The sequence below is a fragment of the Chelonia mydas genome, chromosome 11 (genome assembly GCF_015237465.2).
Source record: "Chelonia mydas isolate rCheMyd1 chromosome 11, rCheMyd1.pri.v2, whole genome shotgun sequence".
Classification (NCBI taxonomy): domain Eukaryota; kingdom Metazoa; phylum Chordata; order Testudines; family Cheloniidae; genus Chelonia; species Chelonia mydas.
In genome coordinates this window covers 38,521,186-38,546,152 of record NC_051251.2, presented here as the reverse complement: position 1 = coordinate 38,546,152, position 24,967 = coordinate 38,521,186, and the positions used below count along the sequence as shown (strand labels likewise).

The following is a 24,967-nucleotide window of genomic DNA, read 5'->3' as shown; positions in this document are numbered from 1 at the left end:
CCTTGATTATCATGCGCATTATAAAGAGGGGTTTCAAAGGGGAATGGGCTGTTGCCAGCAGGAGAGTGAGTTTGTATGTGTATGTGGGGGGGTGGGGGGGGGGGGAGAAGGGTGAGAAAACCTGGATTTGTGCTGGAAATGGCTCTACTTGAGGATCACTTTAGATAAGCTGTTGCCAGCGGGGGAGTGAGGTGGGAGGAAGTTTTGTTTCATGGTCTCTGTGTGTATATAATGTCTTCTGCAGTTTCCACGATATGCTATGCATCCGATGAAGTGAGCTGTAGCTCACGAAAGCTCATGCTCAAATAAACTGGTTAGTCTCTAAGGTGCCACAAGTACTCCTTTTCTTATTCCATATCTGTGGTTCATGGACTCCTCAGTCCACAGTGTCAATAAGAGCTTTGAACAATGATCAGGAGTAAAATACAGCCATTAAGTAGTAACTAAACTATGTTATTGTCACACTCAGCATTAATGGAAAATATGCTGCCTTTTGTCTCTCTTCCTTTCTTCACTTTCTCTCCCACTCACACCTTCCTGTCAACTGTTTGAAATGGGTCATCCTAATTATCACAACAAAAGGGTTTTTTTTCCTCCTGCTAATAATAGCCCACCTTAATTGATTGGTCTCATTACAGCTGGTATGGCAACACCCATTTTTTCATGTTCTCTGTGTGTGTGTGTGTGTGTGTATATATATATATAAAAAAAATCTATCTTCCTACTGTATTTTCCACTCCATGCATCTGATGATTTTAGCCCACGAAAGCTTATGCCCAAATAAATTTGTTAGTCTCTAAGTTGCCACAAAGTACTCCTCAGTTTTTTTTGCTGATACAGACTAACACAGCTACCATTCTGAAACCTCTCCCACTTCTCTCTTTGTATCTATCCTCCCCCCCACACACACATTTCCTTCCCTTCTCAATTTCCACCTCCTGAGTTTTACTCCTACCCCTTCCTTCATCCCATCTGCTGAAGTGATGAGCAATTAAACAGCTAATGCTGACATTTAGAGTGTAAACATTAGTCTTTAGAGTTACCACTCCAAAGAGAATAATGGGGGCAGGGGAGATCACACTTCTCAGAGCCATTGTTTCAAGCTGTCAGTGAGACTTGGTCTACAGGAGCAAGCCACAACCCTGAACAACGCAGTTATATTGATCTAACTCCCAGTACAGACAGCACTATGTCAACAGGAGGGACATAGCTACCGCCTCTCAGGAAGGTCCATTACCTATACCAAGGAGAGAAGCTCTCCTGTCAGCATAGGTAGCGTCTTCACCAGCGGTTCTCAAAATTTTGTATTGGTGACCCCTTGCACCCAGCAAGCCTCTGAGTGTGACCATCTTATAAATTAAAAAAACACACTTTTATATTTAACACTATTATAAATGTTAGAGGTGAAGTGAGGTTTGAGGTAGAGGCTGACAGCTCGCAACGCCCACATGATAACCTCAATGATCCCCTGATGGATCACGACCCCCAGTTTGAGAACCCAGGGTCTTCGCTGAAGCGTTATGGTGGTGGAGCTGCATCAGGGCAACTGCACCACTGCAGCATTTTAAGTGTAGACAAGCCCAAAGACCACACCACACCAGTTTACACTCAGTTCATGTTTTCAAGGTTATCTTTGCACTCCTGAGGACCACAAACTTGCCCTTTTATCAAAAGAAAGCTTAGATTCTGCAGTCTGAATATGCCAGATAGGCACATAAACATAAAATGCAGGATGGACCCGGCCCCCAGTCCAGGTGTTTGATACTCTGCTTTATAATTTAAGATTAACGTCTTAAATAACAGCAGGAAAACATCAGACAGTGAAGATCACAATAGGTCCTTGCTCCAGAGAGGAGTGGTCCTTAGTTACATCTAGTCAGAGGTGAAAGTAAGCTGGTACGCCCCGGTACGGCATACCGGCAAGAGCCAGTCCGCCGTACTGGAGCGGATCAGCTTCCCCAGGTGCAATTTAAAGGGCCTGTGGCTCCCAGCAGCGGCTGGAGCCCCCGGCCCTTTAAACTGCTGCCAGAGCCCCGCTGCCGGAGCCATGGGGTAGCAGCAGCGGGACTGGGGCGGCGATTTAAAGGGCCTGGGGCGGTAGCAGCGGCCGAGCCCTGGGCCCTTTAAATCGTCCCCAGAGCCCTGCCGCCGCTTCCCCAGGGCTCCGGCAAGCTCTGGGGACAATTTAAAGGGCCCGGGGCGGTAGTGGCAGCAGGAGCCACATCCCCAGAGCCCTGCTGACGGAGCCCTGGGGAAGCGGTGGTGGGGCTCCGGGGATGATTTAAAGGGCCCAGGGCTCTGGCCACCGCTACCACCCAGGGCCCTTTAAACCGCTGCCAGAGCCCCCGGCTGCCGCTGTTACCCTGGGGAGAGGGAAGGAGGCACTTGCCGGTACAGGGTGGGCCAGGGCTGGCTCTAACCTCCCCCAGCCCTGCCCCTTCTGCCCAAGGCCCCTCCCCTTCCGGAGGCCAAAGCCGGCCCAAGCCCAGCCCTGTACCGGTAAGTCCCTAGACTTACTTTCACGCCTGCATCTAGTCCAGTCCATTGTTATCTTTAAAAATCAGGACCAAGACTGGATCTAATCCAAGATAATATAGAAAGCAAATTAAACACATGAGCTTGGTTTCAAAATAAAACAAGTTAAAGAAGGCTTTGGGTTTATAGTGCTGACTGCAAGACATTTCTCTTACCCATGTTCCAGAAAGCTTGTTCTACCATGATCTGGTATTTCAAATCCTGAAATACTGATCCTATTCACTATTCACAGATCTCCTGACCTGTCATGGGATCACTTTTTTTTTTTTTTTTAAATGTGCGCCTTGGCAGACACCATGTAAACTGAACCAGAAACCTAAAGACTAAAAGCACGAGCTTCTACGGCTAGAGCCAGGGCTCTGCAACTATTCATACCTTCTTTTAATTAACACAGAGGTGGACCTATAATACTCACCAATGGAAAAGGAGTACTTGTGGCACCTTAGAGACTAACCAATTTATTTGAGCATAAGCTTTCGTGAACTACAGCTCACTTCATTGGATGTATTCAGTTTTTTCCACTGAATGCATCCGATGAAGTGAGCTGTAGCTCATGAAAGCTTATGCTCAAACAAATTGGTTAGTCTCTAAGGTGCCACAAGTACTCCTTTTCTTTTTGCGAATACAGACTAACACGGCTGCTACTCTGAAACTCACCAATGGGTTACATGCACACTAGATTCACTGGGAAAACAGAAGACTAGGCTATTCCATAATCATTCTCCAATATTACTGTAAGAGCCCTGTGGCTGGAGCATCAGTTAAGCAAATGCCTGACTAAATAGTCAAACATTTCAAAACACCCTGAAGACAATAAAAACTGTATTCCGATACACTAGGAAAGGGAGCATATTCCACATCCTGGACCTGCCACTAGTCCAAGAGTTCCAGTGTTTGGACCTGACAAGAATACTGCAGCTAGTCGTCTCAAGTGCTGTAATAAGGCATTAGAGAAGAAGTAGCCTCTAAGGTAGACAATATATACAAATATATATTTTACCTTTATTTTTAGGCATCTTCCGCCATAGTGAGGCAACAGAAAACACACTGAAAAGTAAAATTCTGTACTGGAAAATTGAGAGACTAGCTAACTAATAGGTCATTTCCAGGTCTAGTTTCTATTATTACAAAACACTCTAGTACTACAAATAACGTCTTTTTAGATAGGAAAATATATTACCTTTTATATTTCTTATGCTGCATGATTTTTCCTTTGTGAATATTTTACTTCTATAAATTCTCTGATAATCATATTTGAGAATGTGAGTATGTTAGGAAGAGCCATTTCATTAGTCAGAGCTGTGGAAATCCCATTTAATTGGAGACATTTAATTGACGGTAGGGGGTTTGGTTTGGTTTTTTGAGTTACAAATCCAAAGACAAAGGGAAACACTGTTGTCCTTCCCTGTCCCTATTCCCTTCACCAGTAACTTGTTGAGGTTCATCTTTGCACTACGCCTTCAAATACCTTTTCTGGAAACATCCTTGAGCTAAGACCAAGCATGTAAAGCTTCTGCTAAAAGAATTTTTGAGAAAGTTACAATTAACGAAAACAGAGGTTTACCATGGAAATGCCAGGCAACCTCAGTTACAATGTTTTCTCAGATTTATAATCACAATATATCGAGATTTTTCCCTGCAATTCCCTCTGCCATGTTGCACACCTAATACAGTTTATGGTATGCAATAGCAAATGGTATATGAAAGTTCACCTTTAAAAAATAAAATAGGAACAAGAGATACTATGTATCATCAACATGATCATGTTAACATTTCATCAGAAACCTTAACTTTAGGATTTTTTGACTTGATCATTTGATTTCACAACCTTTCATATTACCCTGCCTTTTTTGTCTTTGAGTTTTCCTTGTCAATTTCAAAATAAGTGTCAAAAGCCATTTCAGGCAGGACACCTGCCCAAGTCTCCACAGTTCTGGTAGTTTTACAAATCATATTAAAGTCCCAACAAATCCCCTCTCCACCCCCACCGCAATCAGGCAATTTCCTCTGCAATCTCTTCTGGACAGTTGGTGGAGGAGCTTCAAAGACTCCAGTTTCCCTAAGTGCCAGAGCAGCAAAAGTATATAGAGTAGGGAGCTAGGGCAAGTGCAGGGCCTGTCCAGTCTCTCCCCACCACAGGTGGACCATGGGAGCACAGGTCCATCATGAAGCCTTGTAAGCCAACCTGTCTATTAGTCTGCTAGGGACAAGTCTTTAAACTCCCCAGTACACACAGCAGCAGCTGCAGCCACAGCCAGGGCACACCTTCACAAGTCCTGGACATTCTTATCACTGCAGCCCTCCTCACACCAGAGCCTGCACTGTCTGCAGTTTCAACTTCATTCCACAAAGCCAGACATACAATCATGCAGTTAAGTAATCTAGTTATTATTTTACCTTCATCTTCCCCTCCCCTCCTAGTGTTTGTCACACATACTTGTTTCAAATTAGATTATAAACATGCTAGGAACAGCACCATGTTTTCCAGTGTGTTGTACAACACCTAGCACAATGGGCCCTGTTCCTGATTACAGCTTTTGAGCACTACCAGAAATTAAATAAATAAGGATTATTTATATGTTCTGCATAAAAGACCCACACAAACAAGTGGGGGAAACAAACTACTCAAACTGAATTTGCACTAGCCACGAGCACAGAGTAAATGAAACAGAAAAACAGAGTAAACATTTATTTTATCTTAGTTTTAGTAACGTTAGGTGTTGCATATAATAAAGTAAAATAGCGTGATGTTTTAAATGGACTGCCTTTTAATGCAAAAATAAGCCTTATAAACTTCCATTTATATTCCATTCTGTTTATTGCACTGTTAACAAGATGCTATACTGGAAACTAATCAAAGTACTTTTTGTATTGAATAATTTGACAAGTTGCAAATAAGAACTAAGCACTAGCTTAAAAAAGCAGTTTGTATGTTGTGCCAACTATGAAATTCTCTTAAGCACTTAATTTCAAAAAGCTTTTACACAGCATAATTTGGTTTTTTCATGCACATCTTCCCTACATAGGTAATAAATTCATACATTTTCTGCATTTCTTAACTGCCGCAATACTTCCTGAGAGTTCTTGTAAACTGCATTTCCCCCCATTTTCTTTAGTCTAAAGCATTCTCTGTATAGCTATTCAAAATGTCTTTGCATGTTTTACAGTTCACTGTTTAACTTTATGACAACTACTCTTAATTCTTCAGCACTAGATACATCTTTTTACATCAGAAGTGGAAGATGTTATATTGGTAAATTAGGATGCTATACTAACTGTGCTTTGTATAGGCTTGAATAAGTCCCTTTGCCCAATCACTGGTGGCAAGCAGCAAGTCCACGCTAGAGAAGAGAGTACAGTAAGCCATCAATTTCTGCAGAATTTAAGCTGTCATTTTTAAAATAGTTAAGTTTCTAGTCCTCAGATGCAAAGATAACCTTCCAAGAGTGAACCAACGCAATGTTGACTTCCGAGTCTGGAGAATGCCTACTCCTGTACCTGTGCTGTTGTTCATAGTTTTCTCAAAAAGCAGGGGGATGAAACTGACATATCTGATAAGTTTCCTTTCTGCTATTCAGGACTCTCCAGGAAACCACAAAACTGACCAGAATCCCTTTCACTCTGCTACTAATTGAGAAAGCTATGGAGCAAAAGTACAGGTATTAGAATTATAAAAGAACCGTGACCATGAAGTAAAGACTGGAAGAGCAATGCTCAGGAGGAGGCTTATGGAAGAGAGACATAAAGCATCTCCTCCTTTACAAGCAGTAAGGGAATTTCAAAATCGATGCCTACTAACAAGAAGCTAATATAAGCAGGTGTGAGGAAGATCATCCTGGTGGCCTTCCCTCTTCTAAAATTAGGACTGGAGGTATAGTGTTAGTCTTGTCACCAGGCCCCCCCCCCTTTTGTATCAGCCTCTTTTTCAAGATTTCCTGAACTTTGGCTCACGACCCTATAAAAAATAATTCAAGAAGTGATAAAAAATTAACATACCATGTAAGCCCCATAGCTCTGTGACACTTTAAGGCCACCACATTTTTGGAACCTGAAAATCCCAGCTAGCATTTCAACCTAGGCTAGTACATGATGAGAGCACGTGCAGCACCCTGCTACAGACTCTCCAACTAAAACAGTAGAATACCTGTATTGGTGTGTGTATGCCTGGATTTTCTTTATATAAAAATAGTATCAGCTTCATTAAATACATGTATTAAGTACTCTGATAAATGTGGAGCTGGTATGTAATAATGTTATGAACGCTGTATGTGACCTGTTCAACAAGGGGAAGTGTAAGACAAATATGAAATTAAAGAATATGAGTTATTTTAAGTTTGATTAAGGAAATACAGTAAAAGCTGTATTATCCATCCTTGTACCAACCAGAAAGCTCTATAAACCGGCATTTCTAATCTTCATAGAAACTCCGGTTTATAGTCTGGTTGGAACGGGGCCAGCAGGCTCCTTATCTGGCTTTGCGTGGCTCCCCAGAAGCGGTGACATGTCCCTGCTGCTCCTAGGTGGAGGAACGGCCACAAGGGGTTCAGAGTGTGGGAGGGGGTGCGGGCTCTGGAGGGAGTGCGGGGTTGTGGCACAGGAGGGGGTGCAGGGTGCCGGATCCAGGCAGCGCTCACCTTGGGCAGCTCCCCACAAGCGGCAACTTGTCCCTGCTGCTCCTATTCGAAGATGCGGCTGCCTCCACCTGCAGGAGCTGTGGAGCCAGGGCTCGGGGCAGGACGGGAACACCACACAGAGCTGCCTGCCACACCTCCCCAACCCCTGCCCCAAGCCCCCTCCCACACCCAAACTCCCTCCCAGATCCCACACCCCCTCCCGTGCCCCAATCCCCAGCCCTGCACCTCCTCTTGCATCCGAACTCCCTTCCCTCTTAGTTAACCGGAATTTGTCACTTACCGGATCCCCCCTCCAGCCCCCCATTCCCCCAACATGCCACATAAAAAAGCTTTTACTGTATATAGGTGTTGAAAGGAAAGGCCTTGAAAATAATGAGTTATTAGGCCAGAAGAAATGAAGTAAGGAGGATGTCTGGTTCAAAGAATAACTAATGAGATAAGGGGAAGTTTAAAGGCCTCTGACTGATTGTTTTATTTAAAACCATCTGCAGTCACTACTAAGAGAATCCGTCTTAAAATGAGTCAACAAGACCTTTCTTAACCTACACACTAGCATTAAAGCCTATTTGAACCCAGGTGCAATGGAAAACACTGTTGGTCAGCAAGAAGTAGGAGAGGAAAGACTGGGAAAAGAGGAGGTTGTAAATCTTATCTGGATTAAAACTGGAAATAAGAGCATACTGTCTCAAGCTGGTTTTTAGCTCAAGTAATTGGCAATGTTATCATTTGTTCGTTAAAGGGTATAAAAAGTAAACTCTTAAAGGGTTCATTGCTATTACCTTCCTGACCACGTTGGAGCTGATCAATATAGGTCTAAGTACCCTGGGTTTGGCTTGTATCTTGATCAAATACTAATAAATGTTTTGTTACTGTATCGGATGTAGTGAGTGCTTATTTTTAGGATGCTAGACATGTTTAGAGCAATTGTATAAACACCATTTGGTCCTTGGATTTAATAAAGGAATTTATTATTAAACTTGTGTTTGGTGGTTTCCTATATCAATAATTTCAAATATTATTAATTCCAACAGGAAGTTATTAAATATTGGGGGTAACAATGTTTATTATACACCTATAATGCACAAATTCAATGGGATCTTTACAGGAAGGCAACACAATGGTTTTCCAGATTAGAACACCCAAGCACACATTTTAAAGACAGTGGCATCCTTCCAGGCCCGAGGCTGAAGTGACACAGTTGTTTTGGCAGAGTGAGAAGCTAGAGGGCTATAAAGAATTTAAAAGTCTCTTGATCTCTACAAAATATGGGAGGGAGGGGGAGAGTCACTAAGGACCATCCAGAGCGTGTCAGTGAGCTCTGATAGGGTGACAAGTGGACACAGAAGCTCTGAGTAAGAATCTAGAGCAGGGGTGGGCAAACTTTTTGGCCTGAGGGCCACACTGAGGTGCAAAACTATATGGAGGGCCAGGTAGGGAAGGCTGTGCCTCCCCAAACAGCCTGGCCCCCGCCCCCTACCACTTCCCACCCCGACTGCCCCCCTCAGAACCCTCGACCCATCCAACCCCCGCCCCGGTCCTTGTCCCCGCACCACCCCCTCTCGGGACCCCATCCCCTATCTAACCCCCGCACCCGCTCCCCTCCCCTGACTGAACCCCCCCAAACCTCCTCCCCATCCAACCGCCCCCTGTCCCCTGACTGCCCCCTGGGACCCCCTGCCCCTTATCCAACCCCCCGGCCCCCTTACCATGCCGCTCAGAGCAGCATGTCTGGCCACCGCGCTGCCTGGCTGGAGCCAGACACAATGCCGCACTGCCCTGCGTGAGCAGGCAGCCCCGCCACCCAGAGTGCTGCCCGTGCTGCGGCATGGCTGCAGGAGAGGGGGGACAGTGTGGAAGGGCCGGGGGCTAGCCTCCTGGGCCAGGAGTTCAGGGGCCGGGCAAGACAGTCCCGCGGGCCGTAGTTTGCCCACCTCTGATCTAGAGCTAATCCTACTAGGATCCCCACATGAAAGATGGTTAAGCACTTTGTAAGAGAGACTTGCATGTAGCATATTTTATGGTTTTTAAGATACATTTTCTCTAAAATGCGTTTGTTCTAATCAATAATACTTTGCTTGAAGAAAGCTGTTTGGTCACTGTTTACAACTGTCATTTCCCCAGGGGAAACAAAATTGCAGAGGGGAGGGACTCAAAACCTTAAAAAAAAATGAAATCAACATGATTTGGATTATTCAAACTGACAACATACAGATAAACGGCCTTCAAAGATGTTATAAGGTAGACGGTATTTCTGCAAATTGCACAATCATGAAAAGTGCACACCTCTACAGAAAATCTTGTCCTTCCCAATTCATTACAGTTTCAAGGAATACAAAGCCTAAATCAACTACCAAGTTGAAAACAGTGATTCTGACAAATAACATCGTTTTGCAACGTATCAGTGACATGACTGAGGAAGTCAGAGCAGCTACTTTCAAAATGCAGGAAAAGTGAACATTTAGCAATTCAGCTTGATATGTCGTCCAGCACAGCTTCTATAATTTGTGAAGCATGTTTATGATGGTTCTATTGAAGAAGGCTTGTTCTTTGATAAAGCTATATCAGGAATCACAGTAAGAGAATTCTTATATTTCAAGAGGATCAAGATTTTCATTTTCAATGGGAGTGGTGTAATGCAATCTGCTTAGATATTGCCAAGGCAATGACAGATAAGAACACTGGCCCTAGTTTCCATTGTTTCATACATAGCAAAATACTTGCTAAAAAATGCTAACAATTCTCAGACAAGTATTTTATGAGATGTTAAAGTAATGACAATTCATTAAAGGACATCCAGTGAATTCTCAAATTTTTGCATTTATATATGACATTGGTTCAGATTTGGAAAATCCTACTGCCCAAAAGCCTGGGACAAATAAAAGAGCTAACTGGGCAAATAAACATGTCAGGTTTTCTGTCTGTTGGACAACAACAACAAGACAGGCTGGGGCCAGAGTGAGTGAGATCAAGCAGAGCAACACTCAGCTGTCAGTCAAAAGTTCTGAAGGAACTTAAATATGAAATTGCAGAACTACTAACTGTGGTAGGTAACCTATCACATAAATCAGCCTCTGTACCAGATGACGGGAGGATAGCTATAACGCCAATTTTTTTAAAAGGCTCCAGAAGCGATCTTGGCAATTATGGGCAGGTAAGCCTAAATTCAAATTGATTGAAACTATAGTAAAGAATAGAATTATCAGACATAAAGATGAACACGATTTGTTGGGGGAGAGTCAACACAACTTTTGTAAAGAGAAGTCATGCCTCACTGATCTATTAGAATTCTTTTAGTGTGTCAACAAGCATGTGGACAAAGGTGAGCCAATGGATATAGTGTACTTGGACTTTCAGAATGCCTTTGACAAGGTCCCTCACCAAAGGCTCTTAAGCAAAGTAAGCAGTCATGGGATAAGAGGGAAGGTCACCTCATGGATCAGTAACACATTAAAAGACAGGAAACAAACAGTAAGAATAAATGGACAGTTTTCACAATGGAGAGAGGTGAATAGTGGTGTCCCCCAGAGAGCTGTACTGGGACAAACGCTGCTCAAAATATTCATAAATGGTCTGGAAAAGGGGGCAAAAAGTCAGGTGGAAAAGTTTGTCGATGATATAAAATTACTCAAGATAGTTAAGTCCACAGCAGATTGCAAAGAGTTAAAAGGGCTCAGTTTTGTGAGATCAACTGGAAACCAAAATGGCAGATGAAATTCAGTGTTGACAAATGCAAAGTAATGCACACGGGAAAACACAATCCCAAGTATATATACACAAAATGATGGGGTCTAAATTATCTGTTACACTTAAGAAAAAGATATTGGCAGTCTCATAGAATCATAGGACTGGAAGGGACCACAGGAAGTCACATCATCCAGTCCCCAGCACTCCTGGCAGGACTAAGTATTATATAGCATTATCTCATGGATAGTTCTCTGAAAACATGTACTCAATGTGCAGCAGCAGTCAAAAAAGCTAACCATGTAGGAACCATTAGGAAACGGATAGATAATAAGACAGTAAATATCATAATGACCATATAACACTCCATGGTACACCCACACCTTGAATACTGCATCCAGTTCTGGTCACCCCATTTAAAAAATTATTAAATTTGGAAAAGGTACAGAGAAGGGCAACAAAAATGATGAGGAATGATTTAAAAAACTGAGATTGTTCAGCTTGGAAAAGACTATAAAGATGGGACATGATAGAGGTCTACACAATCATGAATGGTGTGGAGAAAGTGAATAAGGATTTGTTATTTACTCCTTTGCATAACACAAGAACCAGGAGTCACCCAATGAACTTAATAAGAAGCAGGTTTAAAACGAAAGGGAGTACTACTTCACATAACGCACAATCAACCTGTGGAACTCATTGCCAGGGGATGTTTTGAAGGCCAAAAGTATAGCTGGGTTCAAAAAATTTAAATTAGATAAGTTAAATTTAAATTTAAATTAGATAAGTTAATGGAGGATTGGTCTGTGATGGGTTCCTCCCCTTCAGGCTGCCACTTGGAACTAGGGTACCACTGAACCTGCCTGACTCACCAGCCTGGGCTCTCTTTCACCCTGTAATGCTGACACAAGCAGCAGACATGCTCCCAGTCTCACGCTTTCACCAGCACACAGGTAGGGACGCACCCAGCGGCAGAAACACAGACACTGAAACCAGCTCTGCATGGGAATTGCCCAGTACTCAAGTGCACACTCCCCTGTAGAGCAGAGGTGGGCAAACTACGGTCCGCGGGCCACATCCAGCCCACGGGACGCTCCTACCCGGCCCCTGAGCTCCCAGCTCCTCCCCTGCTGTCCCCCTCTCCCCTGCAGCGCACCGTGCCGCCAGCGCAATGCTCTAGGCGGCCAGGCAGCACAGTTGCAGAGCTGCGGCCTGACCTGGTGCTCTGGGCAACGCGGCTGTAGTGCCGCCAGCCACTGGTGCTCCAGGCAGTGCGGTAAGGGGGTGGGGGGGTTGAATAGAGGGCAGGAGAGTTCGGGGGCAGTGGTCAGGGGTGTGAATAGGGGTCGGGGCGGTCAGAGGGCGGGGACTGGATAGGGCAGGGGTCCCGGGGGAGGGGGGACAGTCAGGAATGAGAGGAGGGGTTGGATAGGGCAGCAGGGAGCAGTCGGGGACAGGGAGTGGTGGATGGGGCAGGAGTCCCGCGAGGGCCCTCAGAGGACAGGGAACAGCGGGGGCTGGATGGGGCAAGAGTCCCAGGGGAGCCATCAGGGGGTGAGAAGTGGGGAGGTCAGATATGAGGCGGGGTCCGGCCCACGCCTGGCTGTTTGGGGAGACACAGCCTCCCCTAACCGGCCTTTCATACAATTTTGGAAACCCAATGTGGCCCTTAGGCCAAAAAGTTTGCCCGCCCCTGCTCTAGAGGGTAAACCCAAAATTGTACCGTCTTGCACTGCTCAGAGAACTGTACAGTGTAAGCTCATGAAATTTGCCCTCTCCCTCAATGTGGAGAGGGATATACACAGCTTTTTGCCCCACATTATGATTTCTACACACACTGGCTTTAGACAAAAAAAAAATAAAAATGTATTAACTACAAAAGATAAAATCTAAGTGAGTATAAGGGATAGCAAACAGACCAAAGCAGATTACCTATCAAATAAAATAAAAACAAAATTGGATATGAGCAGCAAATTCTCACCCTAAATGTTGTTCTAGGCAGTTTGCGGAGAGTCTTGAAGGCAAACTGCACTTGCTTGCAACTTAAAACTCCAGATATTCCATTCACAGGCTAGACAACCCTCTAGCCCGGATTCAGTCCTTCCCCCTAGTTCAGTCCTTTTGTTTTTCAGGTGTTTCCAGCAGTCTTCCTTGTTGGGCGGAGAGTCAGTGAAGAACGAATCACAATGATGTCACTCTCCTGCCTTCGTTTTTTCATATGGTGGGAATCCTTTGTCTCCCAGTTTGATTCCCACCCCCAGTCACTGGAAAAACACTAGTATTATCATAGAGACCAGTACCAGTACCAGGTGACTTGGTCACATATCCCTGCAGCCATATCTCAGGGCTTGTCTATACTGGCACTTTACAGTGCTAAAACTTTCTCACTCAGAGGAGTGAAAAAACACACACACCCCCTCCCGAGCGCTGCAAGTTTCAGCCCTGTAAAGTGCCAGTGTAGCTATTCCCCTCGTGGAGGTGGGTTTTTTAGAGCGCCGAGAGAGCTCTCTCCCAGCACTATGCCACACCTACACGAGCCACATTGCTAGTGAAGACCTGCGCTCAGAGGCTGTTTGCAACATCCCCAGGAAGGCTTCCCAGGAAGGCTACCTGGTGGGAGATTAGCATCTTCAAAGACCTAATGACCCCTCCCAAACAGCCATCTAGACTGATTGCATTCTGTCTAGTGGGCGTTCCTCAGGTGTAAAACACATTTGTAATTGATGCATAGACAATATTCCTAACTTCAGATACAAAAATGATACATGCATACAAATAGGATAATCATATTCAGTAAATTTTAACCTTTCCAATGATATGTCACATGCCCGTTCTTATATAAAATACATCATAGTTATGCCATAATCATATCATAATATCTCTATGAAGAATATGGGGTCCTAGTGCCACAAGGTCCATCAGTGATTATTAGCCAAGACGATCAGGGATGCAACCCCATGCTCTGGATGTCCTAAGCATCTAACTGCACAAGCTGGGAGTGGATGACAAGGGATCGATCACTTGATAATTGGCCTTTTCTGTTCAATCCCTCTGAAGCATCTGGCATTGGCCAGCATCGGAAGGCAACATACTGGGCTAGATGGCCCACTGGTCTGACCCAGTGTGGCCATTTTTATGTTCTTCATTTGCCCCAAAGTTAGAAACAATTTGAAGCTATTCTAAATTTTCCCCATTACTTTTGAGAAGACTAAATTCAAGGTTGTTTTTTTTTTAAATGGCTGTTTCTACCCTGTCATGCATGGATAGAAAACTCATACTGTGCCCCTGAAGAGAATTCAACACTCGTTGGGACTGGTTTAATTATGCTGACGGGAGAGCTCTCTCCCATCAGCATAGAGCAGCTACATGGGAGGCCTCAAAACGGTGCAGCTGCAGCAGCACAGTTAATGCACTGTAAGGGCTCTAGTGTAGACATAGCCTTAGACAAGTTAGATGTCTTCAAGTCACCAAGGCCTGATGAAATACATCCTAAAATACTCAAGGAGCTGACTGAGGAGATATCTGAGCCATTCGCGATTATTCAAAAAGTCATGGAAGATGAGAAAGATTCCAGACGCTTGGAAAAGGGCAAACATAGTGCCAATCTATAATAAGGGGAATGAGGACAACCTATAAAATTATAAACCAGTGAGCTTAACTTCAATACCTGGAAAGATAATGGACTAAATAATTAAGCAATCAATTTTCAAATACCTAAAAGATAATAAGCTGATAAGTAACAGTCAGCATGGATTTGTCAAAAACAAATCATGTCAAAGCAACCTAATAGCTTTCTTTGACAGGATAACAAGCCTTGTGGATGGGGGGTGGGGGGAAGCAGTAGATATGGTATTATCTTGACTTCAGTAAGGCTTTAGATACTATCTAGCATGACCTTCTCATAAACAAACTGGGGAAATACAACTCAGATGGAGCTACTATAAGGTGGGTGCATAATTGGTTGGAAAACCATTCTCAGAGACAGGTTTCAGAGAGTAGTTATCCGTGGTTCACAATCAAACTGGAAGCACATACTAGTGGGGTCCCACAGGAATCAGTTCTGGGTCCGCTCTGTTCAATATCTTTATCAATGATTTAGATAATGTCATAGAAAGTACACTTATAAGTTTGCAGACTACACCAAGCTGGGAGGAGTTGCACGTGCTTTGGAGAATAGTATTAAAATTCAAAATGATCTGGACAAACTGGAGAAATGGTCTGAAGTAAACAGGATGAAATTCAATAAAGATAAATACAAGTATTCCACTTAAGAAGGAATAATCAGTTGAACACATATAAAATGGGAAACGATTGCCTCGGAAGGAGTACTGCAGAAAGGGATAGTGTATCACAAGCTAAATATGAGTCAACAGTGTAACACTGTTGCAAAAAAAAAAAAAAAAAAAAAGGCAATCATCATTTTGGGATGTAGTAGCAGAAGCGTAGTAAGCAAGACAAGGAGTAGTTCTTCCACTCTACTCCACGCTGATTAGGCCTCAACTGGAGTACAGTGTCCAATTCTGGGCACCATATTTCAGGAAAGATGTGGACAAATTGGAGAAAGTCCACTGAAGAACAACAAAAATGATTAAAGGTCTAGAAAACATGACCTATGAGAGAAGATTGAAAAAACTGGGTTTGTTTAGTCTGGAGAAGACTGAAGGGGGACTTGATAACAGTTTCAAGTACATAAAAGGTTTATTACAAGGAGGAAGGGGAAAAAAAGTTCTCAACCTCTGAGGATAGAACAAGAAGAAATGGGCTGAAATTGCAGCAAGGGGGGGTTAACTTGGACATCAGGAAAAACTAGCCTCTGTTTGTCAGACGGTGAAGATGGATGGCACGAGAGAGATCACTTGATCATTACCTGTTAGGTTCACTCCCTCTGGGGCACCTGGCATTGGTCACTGTCAATAGACAGGATACTGGGCTGGATGGACCTTTGGTCTGACCCAGTATGGCCATTCTTATGTGGCTATTAATGCTATACTAATCTTGCCTATTAACATAAAACTGTTCTGTGGTTACATTTCAATCTTAAAACATGTAGAATATAGTTAAGTTAATTCAAAATAGCCTACTTCTTATCTTAGAACAGCTGTTATATTAGTTTCTTTCTGTGAGGGAGTTTGGGTGCAGGAGGGGGCTCCAGGCTGGGGCAGAGTGTTGGAGTGCAGGAGAGGGTGAGGGGGTGCAAGCTCTGGGAGGGAGTTTGGTGCAGGAGGGGATTCTGACCTGGGGCAGGAGGTTGAAGTGCAGGAGGGGGTGACGGGTCTTGGACGGAGTTTGGGTGCAGGAGGGGATTCTGACCTGGGCCAGGGGTGCAGGAAGGGTTGTAAGGTGTAGGCTCTGGCCAGGAGGCATTTACCACAGGTGGCTCCTGGCTGGCAGCGCAGCAGGGCTCAGGCAGGCTGCTTGCCTGCCTGCCGTGGCCCCACACCGCTCCCAGAAGCAGCCAGCTGCTGGCACATCTGTATGTGCCCCTGGGGGAAGGGAGACAGCATGCCTCCGTGCGCTGCCCGCACCTGCAAATGCCACCCCCACAGCTCCCATTGGCCAGTTACCTAGGGAGGTGGTGGAATCACCATCCTTAGAGTTTTTTAAGGCCCGGCTTCACAAAGCCATGGCTGGGATGATTTAGTTGGGGTTGTTCCTGCTTTGAGCAGCAGGTTGAACTAGATGACCTTCTGAGGTCTCTTCCAACCCTAATCCTCTACGATTCCATGAACAACTTTGTTTTCCTTAGCTTCAATCTCAGAAACAGTTCAAACACTTTGGCTGAAATTTTCCAAAAAATATTCAGCCTGAGACAGAAATCGAGGATAGAAAATTTCAGCCTTAACAGTTAAAATTTGCCAATGTTATAAGGAACTGAAAACAGGGTCTTATCATGGAAAGTGTCAGGCAACGTCAATAATATTTAATGCTACCAGCCCCTGCCTATAATTAAACAAGAGCAAAATGAAATGTCTGACCAAGTACAGGTCAAACACAGTGAAACAAGATAACAGAAGTGAGAAATCCTGGCACAAGTCCAAAAAAAACATAAGCAAAATATGAAAATTGCCTGTAGACAATCACAGCAGCAATAATATTTCAATTAACTTGAGAAAACACCCACATTCTTAGGTGGTGGTCTCAGATATATTTTCTTGTCAGATAACCAAATGAGAAAAGTGACCAGAATGCAGATAGCAAAATTTTCTTTGTGTGTTATTCACCAGCAACTCCTCTTTCATGCCTAAGTGAGGTGACTTTCATAAGGTAAAGTGCTAGCTATTCTTAGAATTAAGGGCAGAAAAGCAAGTTTTCCTGAATGATCTCACTTACACGCTCAATAATTCACCTTGCTCATCTTTGGGATCAAAATGAGTTGAATTCTTCTCTTCAGGAGCACAATGTGAGTTTTCTATCCATACATGTCAGAATAGAAACAGTCATCAAAAAAACTTAGAAGTTCTTCTTCTCAAAAGTAATGGGAAAATGTAGAATATCTTCAAACTGAAAGGCAGCAACAGTCAATGTAAGTAAGGCAGTGTCTACCTTGACACTGCATCGACCTAACTACATCTACCAAGCACTACGCCACTCATGGAGGTGGAATTATTAAGTCGGGGTAGTGGACAAGTTACATCAGTGGGAGCTACATATTAGTGTAGACACTTACAGAGTTAGGTCGATGTAAGGCAGCTTACGTCGACCAAACTCTGCAGCGTAGACCAAGCCTTAAAAAGACCTAGATAAGAGCTATCAGGAACTCATAGGTCAGCATTTGAAGAACTATTTTTCCGATGACCCAGAGAAGCAGAAAGAGACTGCTTTCCTTCACGTAAGTCAGAGGCTGTTTACTTGGCAAAACTGACTGGGAAACTGCAAAACAAAACAAGCAAACAAACACAACTGACTTTCTATAGCTCACATCTTGTAAGTTCTTAGTGATGCTCTGTGAAGAAGAGGGACTCAGTTTTAGTAACAAAAACCTTGAAAGCTCTCATTCCATTTTCCATCCTTGTATCTAACAGTCAGCATTCTCTTGAGTGGTAGTAATAAAAACAAAGTCCCTCCAGTCACCTGTCAACTGAAAGGGACCTAAGTCTCCCCCACTCCAGCCACTTCAACTTTGGATGGGACAGTTTTCATCAACAAGACAGGCTCATCCATAACACTTAGTTGGGAGTGTATTTAAACTCTTGTAAATCTTTTATAATTAAAGTTTTCTTTTCAAAACTTCATTAGTTATTTCTGATACATTATGAAATTTCACTTGCTCATGGTTAGACATCTTAGGAGAGAGGGTCATAAAACATTTTAGTCTGAAAACGCTGGCTCTTAAAAGTTTGGGAAATCTTGCTCTAGATAGCAGGGTTAATCCTCTCACAAATAGGTGTCCAAGTAAATTTTCAAATCCTGGTATAGATCATTTCTAAAGTCCAAGATGTATTATCAGAACTACAAATGCAGTGGCTATGACAACATTATGTAATAAAGGAGATCAGAAATGCTGAAAATGGCATGGATATGGAAGATTTGTACAGCAATTTATAAATTTTAACCTAACATTTTCTGTAACATCTCAAAACTCAGTAAGCTACTTGACTCACACACCAGCACCTAAATGTCATGCTAGAACAGGGGTCGGCAACCTTTTAGAAGTGGCGTGCCGAGTCTTCATTTATTCACTTTAAGGTTTCACGAGCCAATAATACATTTTAACTTTTTTAGAAGATCTCTCTCTCTCTCTAAGTATATATATTATATAACTAAACTATTGTTGTATGTAAACAAGGTTTTCAAAATGTTTAAGAAGCTTCATTTAAAAATTAAATTAAAATGCTGATTTTACACCGCTGGCCCGCTCAGCCCGCTGCCGGCCTGGGGTTCCGTTCACCTAGGCCGGCAGCGGGCTGAGCCGGGCCTCCGGCCGGGATCCCAGCTGGCAAGGGGCCAACAGCCAGAACCCCAGACGGAAGAGGGCTGAGTGGGGCCAGCAGCCGGGACCCCAGACCAGCAGTGGGCTGAGCGGCTCAGCCCGCTGCCGGTCTGGGGTTCTGTCTGCCGGCTCCTGCCAGCCAGGGTCCCGGCTGCCGGCCCACTGACAGCAGACATTAAGCAGACATTAAAAATTGGCTCTCGTGCTGTCTTTGGCACGCGTACCATAGGCTGCCGACCCCTGTGCTAGAACATAAGAATGGCCATACTGGGTCAGACCAAAGGTCCATCCAGCCCAGTATCCTGTCTGCCAGCAGTGGCCAATGTCAGGTGCCCCAGAGGGAGTGACTCTAACAGGGAATGATCAAGTGATCTCTCTCCTGCCATCCATCTCCACCCTCTGAAAAACACAGGCTAGGGACACCATTCTTTACCCATCCTGGCTAATGGCCATTAATGGACTTAACCTCCATGAATGTATCCAGTTCTCTTTTAAACCCTGTTATAGTCCTAGCCTTCACAACCTCATCAGGCAAGGAGTTCCACAGGTTGACTGAGCGCTGTGTGAAGAACTTCCTTTTATTTGTTTTAAACCTGCTGCCCATTAATTTCATTTGGTGGCCCCTAGTTCTTATATTATGGGAACAAGTAAATAACTTTTCCTTATTCACTTTCTCCACACCACTCCTGATTTTATAAACCTCTATCATATCCCCCCTTAGTTTCCTCTTTTCCAAGCTGAAAAGTCCTAGTCTTTTTAATCTCTCCTCATATGGGACCCATTCCAAACCCCTAATCATTTTAGTTGCCCTTTTCTGATGCCAGTATATCTTTTTTTAAATGAGGAGACCACATCTGTACGCAGTATTCAAGATGTGGGCATACCATGGATTTATATAAGGGCAATAAGATAGCCTCCGTCTTATTCTCCTTCCCTTTTTTAATGATTCCTAACATCCCGTTTGCTTTTTTGACTGCCGCTGCACACTGTGTGGACGACTTCAGAGAACTATCCACGATGACTCCAAGATCTCTTTCCTGATTAGTTGTAGCTAAATTAGCCCCCCCATCATATGCTAGATGCAAGCTTCCTTGTTTACAGACATCTATTATAAAATTGTATATTGTTGTAGCTGCAAGAAATAGACTACAATCTTAAATACAAGCCTTACTGAAGCATTTATATACACCCTTCCCACACCACAGCCTATTATCTTTGGGTTTTCATTAACCCTCTTAAAGAGACAGTGCACTACATGGTGAACTAAACAGATTTATACTACAATAAATAAATCATCATGTACCTAGCTAAGACTGCATTAGAAAGCATTCTTCTAAGTCAATATGTCTTGAGTAAAAGTTCGGAACACGGGTGATCAAATCACAAAAACTGAGGAACATAATACCAATACTTGTGTCTTTCATGGATAGTAACTACAAAATTTTATCTGAACAAAGCAGATGGCAAACAAAGTTTGTAAGCAGGTTCCACATTTGAATCTCTCAGCTATTAATAGAAGCCTAGGCTGCAGTGACCTTACGTCAAGCTAGAAACCCAACTTCTATTGCATGAATCCAAGTGTTGAAAGCTCCTATCTTAGCTTTGCACACCTCAGCACTTCTTATGTATCAATGACCTAATATACACACAAAATTGTACCAGTTTTACTAAAAGTGCTACGTTAAACCAATTCAGCTCAACCAGTGGAACTTAGTATGTGGATACTCTGACAGTAGTTTAAACCTGTTTTACTTTGGTTTAGCTTTTCCCTGTACAGTAAATTGCACTAGCTTATCATCCTATCTTTACTTAAGCTGAGAAAATTTTATATTTATAATTTTATAAAATTTTATATTTAGACCAGGCTACCTCTAAGTACCAAAATGCACTTTGTAGCTCACTTTCACAGTATTGTTCTTGTACTTTTCAAGAAAAATCAAAACAAAGACAGTAGAACCTCAGAATTACAAACACCTCAGGAATGCAGGTTGTTTGTAACTCTGAACAAAATGTTATGGTTGTTCTTTCAAAAGTTTACAACTGAATATTGACTTAATATAGCTTTGAAACTTTATTATGGAGAAGAAAAAAATCCTTTTTTTTTTAGTAGTTTACATTTAACACAGTTCTGTACTGCATTTGCTTTTGTGTGAATGTATCTCTGCTGTTGTCTGATTGTGTACTTCCAGTTCCAAATGAGGTGTGTGGTTGACTGGTCGGTTCATAACTCTGGTGTTCGTAACTTTGAGGTTCTACTGTATTGCTTTATCTGGAATGACCATACCCATAGAATGGGATCTGCCCCACACAACAATTTCAATCGTTCCTACTCCTATCCCACCAATGACAGCTCAATCCATCTTTCCCCTTCCCATTTGTCTACATTTTATTATTTCTATCAACTAATATTATAGATAACACCTTAGATTGCTATAACTGAAAAATTAGGTGAGAAATGTTATATATATTTTTAATGTGGTTACTTTGTGGATTTAACAACAATCTTCTTTCTTCTTTATAAAACCAATTTCCCCACAGGTGAGAATTAGTTTTAAAATAGGAAACTGATTATAAAAACTGAAATTTAGGAGAAGTTACTGACCCAAAAACTGCTTTAGAACTATTCTGAAAATGTGTTTTTCAATTTGGCCATGTCCCACTAAAATCCTGCCCTGTGTCTGTCACAAACGGACTGTTGATTGGTATGCCATTCAAGTCTTCTCTTTCTCTGGCCTCCCATTACCAAGGGGAGCTGTTACTTGTGCTCTCACCTTAGTGCCTCAGAAGAGGAAGACTGGAGACACCAACAGCAGAGATAGCTGACTGCCTCAAGAAAACAGCTGGACCACTGACCTCATGGTTTTAATACTTCAATTAAGATCACGGCAAGGCAAGAGAGACATCCCATCTGATTGATGGGAACTGAAGAGCAGGAGGGGCTCACAGAAAACAGGAGAAGGAAAAAATGAGGGATGAAAGAGACAGGCTAGAAGAGCAGCAAAAGAGAAATGATAAGAGAGGCAGAGACTATTGAGTAAAGTTGTAGGTTATAGAGCAGGTGAATGGAGATCATTATAGGAAAATAATGAGTCAGGAAACAACTTAAAAACAAAAACAAAAAATCAAAAACGGCAGGATAAGAAAAAACCCTAAACTGGAATGCAGAAAGAAAGGAAATAGAGGAACAAAATTAGTTAGATCAGTGGTGGGCAACCTGCAGCCCATCAGGATAATCTGATTGCAGACCACGAGACATTTTGCTGACATTGACCGTCCGCAGGCATGGCCCCTCGCAGCTCCCAGTGGCTGCAGTTCGCCGTTCCTAGCCAATGGGAGGTGCGGGAAGTGGCAGCTAGCACATCCCTGCAGCCTGCACCGCTTCCTGCAGCTCCCATTGCCCGGAAGCGCCGAACCGCGGCCACTGGGAGCTGCAAGAGGCCGTGCCTGCACACGGTCAGTGTAAACAAACTGTCTCACGGCCCACCAGTGGATTACCCCGATGGGCCACATGCTGCCCGCATGCTGCCCACCACAGATTTTGATGAATTTATTTAAATAAAAAGGAATAAAGACGTAAAACAGAGAAAGGGAAACTTTTAACGTTTCCTTACATTCCTGAGACAATGTGGGTGAGGTAATATCTTTTATTGGATCAACTTCTGTTGATGAAAGAGACATGTTTTTGGGCTTATTCAGAGCTTTTCTTCAGGTCTGGGAAAGGTACTCAGAGTGTCACAGCTAAAACTCAAGGTAGAACAAGTAAGGAGTTAACATAATGTTGCAAGAGACCATTCAAGGTGAAGTGGGCAGTTGTAACACCTCTACAGTCACAGGAAAAAGGAAGGTTAGAGGGCTACAGACTGTTGTAATGAACCATAAATCCATTGTCTTTACTAAGTCCATGATTTTTGGCGTCTAACAGAGTTCCCAGGCTTTCCTTTTAAAGGCGTTGTGCAGGTTTCATGTGAGGACGAGGACTGTGAGGTCAGACAGGAGTGACTGCAGAGTCCTTTGTGCAACGTGTTCATCCTAGGGTGATATGGTGTTTTTGTCTTCTATCATTTTTCGGTGAGAGTTCATTCGAAAGTGGCTACAACATTCCTTGCATTCCTATAAGTTATTGTCAGATGCCATGTCTGAAAATTGTATAGAAAGGGACTGGATGACTGTTTTGATAACATTGTTGAATACTATCTACCTAGTATTTACTCTGAGTAAGGTGGTTAAACAATTGGTATTCTTTTGGAAGTCAGCCAGTCCACATTCTGTATTTAAGTAACCAAAAGCAGTGTTATTGCTGTTTACTTTTTTCCTCTAATTATGCTTTCCCCACTACCATCTTTTTCATCTCCTCAATAATCAAGACATACCTATAAATTAGCCATTGTCTGACTACTACTTGGCTGATTGCTTTCTTTTCTGACAAGGCATACCTCGTTCCCCTTTTTATAATTGTATACAGGCACCAGCTATCCAAGCTATGGCGGCAGCGGCAATTAGGCGGCGACTGCTTCGGGCCGCAAAATTGGTAGAGCCGCCCCTGATTGTATACCCAGGCCTGGTCAACACTATAACTTGAATCACATTAGTTAAAGTAAAAAGGATCCTTGACAGTCTACTCACTTTTCTTGGAGCCGAGCCGGGTTCCGTGAATCACGCACCACTCACATAAGGGTAGTGACTCCAGGATTTAAAAGTTATGAACAGCATTCAAATTGAAGGGTAAAATAATCTCAGAATAAAGTATGTCAAAATGGCACTCTTAGCTGATCTCTGTGTATTTCATCATACATACTGACAAAATATTTTGACATTTTTTGTCTTGTTTGGTTCTGTTCAATGAACACAGCTAACATGGAGCTGAATTTTCTTTCTTTTTGTGCATTATCAGACTCATTACTAACTTCCATGTACAGTAACAGTTACACCTGAGCAAGACCAGAAAGCAATGGGTTTGTACAACTGTCCCTGTATAATTGTGCACTCGTTGCCACTGGAGGAAGAATTTAGCCTGCAAAACCCATATTGCTGATGATGGCACGGGGCATGAGAAGAAAACAACCCCGCTTGACTCTCTGATCAATTTTGCAGGGCTGACAATGTTGTTAAAAAATGCACCTTTTTACTTGTGCACAGAGTACATTTGACACGGATTCATAGATACACAGTCAGTGTGGAACCCACAAAGCCATTTTCGTGGTTACTTTCCACACACTCCCTACCTCCCGGGGCGTGAGAAAGGATTTTGGTTTAAAGGGGGAAACAGATGAATACATTCCCACAGTTCTCTGGCCTCCCCTTTGCGGCACAGGCACCTTGGTCACGGAGCCCATCACAAGCTAACGGACGACACTTCTGCCTGAGCCCTCCGTTTAAATACTAGCAGCACATCACTGCACCCGCCTGACCCTCCCCCCAAAAAAGCGACTCCCACCCGCTGTGCCACCTCTTCCCTTGGGAGCCGGCTAACGACGCACCTGCAGTCCTAGGCCCACCCACTAGGGCAGCAACTGCAGGTGCCAGCCCTCAGCCTCCAGCCACAGGCCCCGTCGCCCCCGGCCCACTCCCCTCCCAGCCAGGTCGCCCCCCGGGGCTCACCCGGCCTCCCGCATGACGTTGCCGTCGCCGCAGTCGCAGGCGCCCCCTGCCTGGCTCCGGAACATGTTGTAGTCGTGCCCGGCGTGCTCGCCCTGGTGGAAGCACTCGGCGCACAGGCTCATGCAGGGCGAGATGCCGCACGTCCGGCAGCGATAGGCCACGAAGTTGGCCGTCCAGACCAGGCCGCAGAGCGTGGCCGGGTCGTAGGCCCGCACCGCCTGCACGAAGCCCTCCCAGGGCTCCCCGCCCGACAGCAGGCAGCGGCACCACTCCAGCGCCTCGGCCGCCGCCTCCCCGCCGCCCGGGGCCGGGGCCAGCGCCCGCTCCAGCAACGCCTGCAGCTCCGCCGCCGCCCCGCTCTCCCCGCCGTCGCTCAGGGCCGCCTTCAGCCGCGCCGCCGTGGCCCGCTTCTCCCGGCCGCTCGCACCGGCCCCCGCCATGATGAGGACTGGGAACCCGGGACGCCGAAGCCGCTACGGCTGCGCCGGGCTCCCGGCTCTGGGGCTTCCGACCCCCGCCCTCTCTCCCCTCCTAGCGGCGCCTCTCTCGCGATAGCCTGGGAGCCGGCACCGTGCCCGCCGCAAGACGC

At 44.2% G+C, this 24,967-nt stretch overlaps 1 protein-coding gene across 4 annotated transcripts in view; it reads right to left on the bottom strand.

The window, feature by feature from the left end:
* Nucleotides 1-24,818, bottom strand: part of UBR3 (ubiquitin protein ligase E3 component n-recognin 3) — a 212,564-nt gene extending 187,746 nt beyond the window's left edge. For all 4 annotated transcript variants that reach the window (XM_037912164.2, XM_037912165.2, XM_037912166.2 and 1 more), the window contains exon 1: nt 24,379-24,818. In XM_037912164.2, coding sequence (XP_037768092.1) covers nt 24,379-24,818 — 440 coding nt within the window. The remainder of the gene's footprint in view (nt 1-24,378) is intronic.
* Nucleotides 24,819-24,967: the final 149 nt, after the last annotated feature.